Raw genomic sequence first — 9,125 nt, 5'->3', positions numbered from 1 at the left:
CTCTACCACTGAGCTACCTTCCCAGCCCTCTGTTTTTTTAAAGACTCCTTTTTTGGAGCATGTTTGCATTACTGTGCTAAAATCCTACAGTGAAGTGTTTAGTCTTGAATACGATTTTCTTGTATGGGAAATCTCGGGAAACACCAGGACTGGCATGCTTGGTGTTCCTAATGGCTGGCTCACTCTCTTGGCAGAATGCCCTCCTGCCTGCGGGTTTCCGCCAGAAGAACCAGACATCAAAATCAGCCACAGGGCCATTTGATCGAGAACACCTGCTTTCATATCTGGAGAAGGAAGCCCTGGAGCAGAAGGACCGGGAAGACTATGTGCCCTACACAGGAGAAAAGAAAGGTAAGTCTGAGCGTTTGAAGGCTCTTGTTTGATTACATTAGGTTTTCTTGGTTGTAGAGCTATGTCATTGGTAGCCTTGAAAGACAGGATACTGTTGACTTAAAAATTTACTGGGTTGTTTCGATGGTTTACTTCACATTTTTTACCAACTTAGCCAGTAAGTTCTTTTCTTGATCCCTCATTAGTGAGGTTTTATTACATGATGACTTTATAGAACATTATAGTTCTCTAATGTCAGAAGCCTAAGGGTAAAAAATTTAAATCCACCTAGTATATTACAGTGCATGTGACTAAAGCAATGCTCTATCCTAATTCCTCCTGTCTTGGAGGTGGAATATCATAAAGTACTTAATGCCATATTTTCATAGAGCTTTTTTTTTTTTTTTTTTTTTGGTCGGTCATGGGGCCTGAACTCGGCCTGGGCGCTGTCCCTGAGCTCTTCAGCTGTAGACTAGCGCTCTCCTCAGGCCCACTTCCGGCTTTTTCTGCTTATGTGGTGCTGAGGAATCGAACCCAGGGCCTCGTGCATGCAAGGCAAGCACTCTACCACTGAGCCAACTTCCCAGCCCCTTCATAGAGCTTTTAAAAAGATATTTTCCTTAATGGTTCATGGTTATGATTGCTAATGCTTCACTATCATTACTTTCAGGAATTTTTTTTTTAGTACAACTCCTCCCTCCCATTACAGTTTCCAATCTGTGCAGACAGCTTACAGCTGGGTTCTTAAAAGTTCTCTCTTTAATAGAGTCTCAGCTTTCACAAAGGTCAGAATACACATGGGCCTACGAAGTCCAATTCTACTTGCACTTTTAGTTGGGATACGATATAAGGAGTGGAGTGCTTGGGGCAAGGTGGAAGCCTAGCACAGCCGAAGACCAGCCTTCTCATGTACTCTTTTAACACCTGAACCTATCATGCTCCAGGTATGAGGAAAGGCTTAGAGCTTAGTGCTTTATTCTAGTAAGACTTTGGCCTGTATTTGGGAAGGAATTCTTCTGCATCAAGCTAACTGTGTCAGAACTATTGAGTGGTTTTGAGAAAATTAAACCTCATTTTAGCCTTCCAGCTTCTATAATAGAGGACTAGTAAATGGGTTTTAAGGAAGTTATTCATAAGGCCTGTATCTGGCTTTTTTACAATTACCTATTTCCTTCACCCATTTTCTCTGCTTTTGCGGGGTATGGGAGAGAGAGCACGAGTGAGAGAGATCGATCCAAATGATGGTAGAATTTCTTACTTGAAAGAGGTCTTTGTTACGGCTGTCCACTGATCAGGTAAAGCCCACCCATATTATAGAGAGTAATCTCTTTTTTTCCCCCAGGAGTTTAAATGTTAATCCCATGTAAATAATGACCTTAATGGAAACATCTAGAGTAATGTCTTCACCAGCCAAATACACAAAATTAACCATCACAGTACTGCTGGAGATAACACCAAAACAACGGTTGAAAGGCAGTCCAGAATTGTAAAGTGTTGTGTCACAAAGACAGTGTAGAAGGTATTTATATATGAGCTTTAATCTTGCTTACACAACTCTTTGAGGACAAATATTAGTCAACTGTCTTTTACTACTGAGTGTTCCAGGGATATAGTTAGGAAAGATTAGCAACAGGGAGATGTATCAGTAGAAAAAGTGTACAGAATTTGAGGATAAGAAGAGAAAATAAGAGATGTCAAAGGCTGTATTGATTCCAGTTTGACCCAGGAAGCTTCCTAATAGGCTCTTCTTTCATAATCTTCAGTTGTTTAAGAAAAATATCTTGGAGAATTAGAAGAAATAGAATAGAAAATAGTGGAAAATAAGAAAATAGGAAAGAAGCTGGGCGCTGGTGGCTCACGCCTGTAATCCTAGCTACTCAGGAGGCTGAGATCTGAGGATCGCGGTTCAAAGCCAGCCCGGGCAGGAGAGACTGTGAGACTCCTATCTCCAATTAACTACCAGAAAACCGGAAGTGGCGCTGTAGCTCAAGTGGTAGAGTGCTCGCCTTGAGCTGAAGAGCTGAGGGACAGCGCCCAGGCCCAGAGTTCAAGCCCCACGACCGACCAAAAAAAAAAAGAAAATAGGAAAGAGAATCCAGGCATGGTGTCTCACACCTGTACTCCTAGCATTCTGGAAGAGGATGTAGGCAGATGAGAATTTGAAGCCAGCCTGGGCTGCATAATGAGGTCAGGCCAGACTGATCTACAAGGAAAGACCTTCTCTGAAAGAGAAGAGGAGAAAGGAGGGCCACAGGGGGAGGAAGAGAAAAGTTAGAAGTGGTGAAGCCTGAAGCCTATGGGTAAGAAAGGAAAGAGGGGGTGAGGGTATGGCAGGGAGGCTTCAACTCCAGCCTTGAGCTCTCACTCACCTTTTTTGCTCATGGCCAGTGCTCTACCACTTGAGCTATGCCTCCAGCCCTGCTTTTTTTTTTTTTTGGTCGGTCGTGGGGCTTGAACTCTGGGCTTGGGAATTGTCCTTGTGCTCTTCAGCTCAAGGCAAGCGCTCTACAGCTTGAGCCACAGCACCACTTCCAGTTCTCTAGCGGGGGCGGGGGGGGGGGGGGGGGAGGTTATTGGAGATAAGAGTCTCACGAACTTTCCTGCCCGGGCTGGCTTTGAACCTCGATCCTCAGATCTCAGCCTCCTGAGTAGCTAGGATTACAGGCGTGAGCCACCGGCGCCCGGCTTGCTTTTTGATCATTAATTGAAGATGGAGTCTTGCAGACTTTTCTGGCTGGCTTCAACTCTCAATTCTCCAGATCTCAGCCTCCCAAGTACATAGGATTACAAGTATGAGCTACTGGCACTGGCTTAAGGTTATATATCTTAGGTACATAACTCCTCCACACAAGCTAATGTGAATTCTTTCCTTGGCTCCAAAAATCTAGTAGCCTCTTCATTTAAGGATCCTGTCCAATTACTGTCTACCCTGAGTACCCTGGTTGAGTACAGGATTTTTGTTGCTTATTGGCTTATTGACAGGAGGTAGACTTTCCAACTGAGGATGTTGTTACACAGTATGACTGCAAATTCTTCACCAAATACTTTGTAAACCTACCTCTATTGAGAAGCAAAAACATTTTACTCTTAGAATATGTGGACTGGTTAGAATCCATAAATGTGCCATGGGCGTATAAACTAAATGTTTTTTTCTTTGCAGATGACTAGGCTTAAAAGTTTAATACCCATTGGCAATATTAGCTTGCTAGACCAAGGAATATGATCATCCCAGTTCCCTTGACACCTTCCAAGTTACATGCTGAAATCACACAGTGATCTCTCATGATATAGATGACTGCAGATGTAAATCACCACACCTGGCCTTATAATTTTTTGGTGTGTGACAGTATTAGAGTTTGAACTCAGAGCCTTATACTTGCTAGGCAGTTACTCTACCACTTGAGCCATACCTCCAGCCGTTTTTGCGCCAAGTTATTTTTCAGGTACAGAAGGGTTATAGTTACATAAGTCAGGTAATGAGTACATTTCTTTTTTCTTTTTCTGTTGGTTGTGGGGCTTGAACTCAGGGCCTGCGCACTGTTCCTGACCTTTTACACTCAAGGCTAGTAGTAGTTTACCACTTTGAGCCACAGCACCACTTCTGGTTTTCAGGCGGTTAATTGGAGATAAGAGTCTCATGAACTTTCCTGTCCAGGCTGTTGTCAAACTGCGATCCTCAGATCTCAGCCTCCTGAGTAGCTAGGATGACAGGCATGAGTGAGCCACCAGCACCCAGCATGAGCATTTTTGGGGGACGGGGGGAACAGTATCATCCCTTCCCTTACCGTCTCCCAGTTTTTCCCTCCCATTTCTGTTGTTTGTTTGTTTTTGGTTGGTCGTGGGCCCTGGGTTCTATCCCTCCACTCTTCAGCTCAAGGAGCATTCTACCACTTGAGCCACAGCACCACTTCCGATTTTCTTTTTCTTTTTTTTTTTTTGCTAGTCATGGGGCCTGAACTCTGGGCCTGGGTGCTGTCCCTCAGCTCTTCAGCTCAAGGCTAGCGCTCTACCACTGGAGCCACAGCGCCAATTCCGGCTTTTTCTGTTTATGTGGTGCTGAGGAATTGAACCCAGGGCCTCGTGCTTGCAAGGCATGCACTCTACTGCTGAGCTACCTTCCCAGCCCCCACTTCCGATTTTCTGAGTGGCTTGTTGGAGATAAGTCTCATGGACTTTCTGCTCCGGCTGGCTTTGAACCACAGTCCTCAGATCTCAGCCTCCTAAGTAGCTAGGATTACAGGCATAAGCCATTGACACCCGGATTTTCCATCTCTATATACAAGTTGTATAGTTTATTTTCAACATTAGTGTCTAGTGAGTACCACTGCTGCATTTGTTTACCCTTTGATCCTCCATTTCTGTGCCCCGCTCCCACCCTCCCAAAGATAGATAAACAAACGGACAAACAAGACAAAAAGAAAAGAAAACAAAAACAAGGCCCACACCTCTAGTCCTAGCTACTCTAAAGACTGAGATCTGAGGATCGTGATTCTAGGTCAGCCTAGGCAGCAAAGTCCATGAGTTTCTCATTTCCAATTAATTACCAGAAAATCAGTAGTGTGGAGTGCTAGTCTTGAGCAAAAGAGCTCTGGGACAGCACCCAGGTTGAGAGTTGAAGCCCCACGACCAACCAAACAAAACAAAACAAAACCAACAACAACAACAAAACCCTTGTTTCTATTTCCTGGAGTTCATTTTGAGAAAGATTATTTTATGTGATCAGATGCACACAGACATTGCACCTTTGTATTCCTCCTCTAAGAGTATCCTACTTTGATCTCACTGTATGTGAATGCCTATTGTCCTGTGTAATTGATCACGCCTGGGGGTATTTTATTTTTATTTTTTGGTCAGTGGTGGGGCTTGAACTCTGGGCTTGGGCGCTGTCCCTGTACTCTTCAACTTAAGGTGAGTGCTCTACCGCTTGAGCCACAGCGCCACTTCCAGTTTTCTAGGGTTTATTGGAGATAAGACTCTCATGGACTTTCCTGCCTGGGCTGGCTTTGAACTGTGATCCTCAGATCTCAGCCTGAGTAGCTAGGATTACAGGAGTGAGCCACCAGCGCCCAGCCTAGGGTATTTTAGATCTAGCTTCCTGAGAAAACATGTATGAGAAAACGTACCCATTTGTTTCTCTGAGCATAGTTTACCTCAGCTAACATGATTTGTTCTAGGTCTATCTCTGTCCTTTTTCCTGCAAATGACATAATATTATTCTTTCTAATTACAGTATATTTAATTCCATTGTATATAGGTGCCACATTTTTTTTGATCCACTCATCTAATGTAGGTTATTTAGGCTGTTTCTATAACTTGGCTATTGTGAATAGTGCAACAATAAACGTAGATATACAAGTGTCTTTATGATATCCTGGCTTGTGATGTTCTGGATAGATGTTTAGTAGTATGGCTGGGTAGATCCATATTTAGTTTTTTGAGAAACCTCCAGACTGCTGTCCAGAGTAGTTGTACTAGTTTACATTCCCACCAGCAGTATAATAGGGTTTCTTTTCCCCCATATCCCTGCCAACTTTTATTTGTTCAAATTCACAATGTTGGCCATTCTAACTGGGGTGAGATGGTATCTCAGAATTGTTTTGATTCGTATTTCCTTTACGGCAAGGGTATAATCACACATTTTATAGATTTGGAGTATATGTCAACATCTGAGGAGGAATGACTCCTAATTAAGTAACCTTGTGTCATAGGTGCATTTGGGGGAACATTTTGTTCTGTGTTAGTAAATGCTCTGTGTTTAATAGTGCAGTTTGATAAGAACAAAAAGAAGATGCTGGGCTGGGCGTGGGTTCTGTCTGAACAGTACAAAAGTCAGAGCGTAGCTACCATGCATTGGTCACCGGTCACATGTTGCACACACATCTGCAGTATTTCTTACTGACTCCCATTGCTTTGCTGTGAGTCCTTCTCCCCGTTGCTAATAGCACATCTCACCTTTACCTAACCTGAGACTTTTTCCTTTATACGTCATGGATGGATGAGAGTCATGACTGCACCTATTTTCCTACAGAGGTGTGCTATTGAATTCTATTGGCATGGCTGACTCACCTGGGATGGGCTCCTCCCTTTGTCCCCAACACTCCTATCTACCAGTTGGCCCTTGGGGTAGAGCCCTTGTTTTTTCTTCCCCACCCTGAGTGGAATGCCTGTGGTTCTTTCTCAGGGATCCCATATACCACTCTACCCTGCTTTTCTAAAGTAAACTTAACCAGGTAGCCTTCAATGAAGGACTTCTCATATACTTTGCAGTTTCTTCTCAAGCGTGACAGCTTTCCAGAAAAACCTCTTGTCATCTCTTTTTTTTTTGGGGGGGGTCCAGTCATGGGGCCTGAATTCTGGGTCTGGGCACTGTCCCTCAGCTCTTCAGCTCAAGGCTAGAGCTCTACCACTTGAGCCACAGCGCTACTTCTGGCTTTTTTCTTTTTGCTTATGTGGTGCTGAGGAATCAAACCCAGGGCGCCCCACTCATGCAAGGCAAGCGCTCTACCACTGAGCCACCTTCCCAGCCCATCTCTTGTCATCTCTTTTACTCTGAAAGTGGCTTCCTTCATCTTTCTGAGCTCTTTGCAGGAAAGCTGATCTCTCAGTAAGCCAGGATCATCATGGTTATAACCTGCCTGAATCACCAGAATTATGTAACTGCCAGTGGGTAATTGGCTTCCAATAAATTCAAGATAAAACTGGATCTAACTTTTGTAGTTTTATTTTGTGAGTCATAAATATCCCTGGCCTGGCACTGAAGGTTATGTTTGAGACGGGCCGCTTTAACTAGTCCTGCAGATGCTAATGTTTCCTTTTCAGAGCGGAGTGGTATCATTTGAACAACTCTTTGTCCTGGATGAGATAAGGGTTAGCCAGTCAGTGGTACGTCATGCAGGTGAAGACCTCGGCTGTGGCCTACCTTTTTTTAAAGTGTGTGTGTGTGTGTGTGTATGTGTGTGTGTGTGTGTGTGTGTGTGTGTGTGTGTGTGCGTGCTGTTTGTTTGTGGTGCTTGAATGTACTTACTGTTATATCAAGCAGCAGTTGTATGTGTATCTTCAGGTGAAAGCAAACATGTCCTCTTTTGAGTTTGACTGTTTCCTTTAGTTTTTTTTTTTTTTTGGAGGGGGAGCAGGGGGTTCTGGAGCTTGAACTCAGAGCCTAGGCACTGGCCCTAAGTTTTTGTTCTGTTTTTTGCTCAAACCTAACGCTTTACCACTTGAACCACAGCTCCACTTCCAGCTTATTTTGGTGGGTAATTGAGAGAAGAGTCTCATGGACTTTCCTGCCCAGTCTGGCTTAGAACTGCAATTTTTAGATCTCAGCCTCCTGAGTAGCTAGGATTTCAAGCATGAGCCCCCAATTGCTAGGCTAGTCTGGTTGGTTTGAAGTCTATATGCTTTCTTTCAAAAAGAATATTCCAAAACCCCTTGAAGATTATAGTGGGAACAAACAGCTTCTAAACAGTAAAATTAGCTAGAACTTTTCACATCTGTAAGAGTGACATGAATAAGGGCCAAGGCACTACCTTGTTAGTTTTGTTTTGTTTTTTGGTCCGGTCGTGGGGCCTAACTCTGGGCCTGGGCACTGTCCCTCAGCTCTTCAGCTCAAGGCTAGCGTTCTACCACTTGAGCCACAGCCCTACTTCCGGCTTTTTTCTTTTTGCTTATGTGGTGCTGAGGAATCGAACCCAGGGCCTCATGCATGCAAGGCAAGCACTCTACCACTGAGCCACCTTCCCAGCCCGACCTTGTTAGTTTTTATATGTTGCACAAAGATAGAAAGTGTGACTAAGGTAATTCTTAACATTTGATTTAATTTTAACTTTGTACCAGAACAAGAGATGAGGACTAGTAAAGAAAGGCCTTTGGCAATACACTTCTTCATGAGGGTCACCAAGTGCCTACTGAGTTAGTCAATATGATTCTTGGCAGGATATTCTTTTTTTTTTTTGTTACAAACATGAGTCTGGATAAATGCCATACATTTAAATTATTATGCCCTGACTTCTTATCTTGCTTTTGGCTATTTCCTTAGCTTCCTTTTGTAGTTGCAGAACAGACTTAGTGAGTAAGAGCAATAGTCCATTTCTGTTTGTTATGCTTCATTTGAGGGTGTGTGGGGCAAACATGTCAGTTCATGCTTGTCAAAGAGAACCTTTTCTGGACTAGTCATTGCTTATTTTTATATTTTGCCACTATGAAGCATTGTCATTTCAATTTTAAAATTCTAGTTTGGAGCTTCATTGTGTTAAGTTACTAAGGTCATTTACATAGAATACTATACTATTTACTAAAGGGGAACATGAATATTTTCTTAGACTTTTTTTTTAATACATGTATTACCCAGTACTCACATTTCTAGCTTCTTAAGAGTAGCTAGGATTGAAATCTGAAGATTGGAATTTGAAGCCAGCCTGAATAGATAGAATTATCTTCAAAGAGATGTTTTTTATCTTTATCAAAAAGTCTTAGGTGGAGTTTGGCTCAACTGGTAGAATGCCAGTGTTGAGTGAAGAAGACGACAGAGTTTGAGACCCTAAGTTGAAAGCCCAGTACTGGTGATACGCACGCACACATACATAGACACACAATGAACTTTTCTACCTGAGCTGGCTTCAAATGCCAGTGTTCAGCTCTCAGCCTCCAGAGTAGCTAGGATTACAGGTGTTACAGGTGGGAGCCAACAATGTCCAAACTCCTCTCCCTTCTTCTTAAAACAATTTGAAATGGGTTCTCTGTTCTATTTTCATGTATGCAGATAGAATACTTTGATATTCACACTCACTTTTCAGCTT

The 9,125-nt window shown here is 43.1% G+C and overlaps 1 protein-coding gene across 3 annotated transcripts in view; it reads left to right on the top strand.

The window, feature by feature from the left end:
* The window catches only part of Tmod3 (tropomodulin 3 (ubiquitous)), a 54,254-nt gene that overhangs the window by 25,576 nt on the left and 19,553 nt on the right, over nt 1-9,125 (top strand). For all 3 annotated transcript variants that reach the window (XM_013010293.1, XM_013010291.1, XM_013010292.1), the window contains exon 4: nt 195-351. In XM_013010293.1, the coding sequence (XP_012865747.1) occupies nt 195-351 (157 nt within the window). The remainder of the gene's footprint in view (nt 1-194; nt 352-9,125) is intronic.

The sequence above is a fragment of the Dipodomys ordii genome, unplaced genomic scaffold, assembly GCF_000151885.1.
Source record: "Dipodomys ordii isolate 6190 unplaced genomic scaffold, Dord_2.0 Scaffold11, whole genome shotgun sequence".
Taxonomy (NCBI): domain Eukaryota; kingdom Metazoa; phylum Chordata; class Mammalia; order Rodentia; family Heteromyidae; genus Dipodomys; species Dipodomys ordii.
This window is presented reverse-complemented; position numbering and strand designations above follow the sequence as displayed.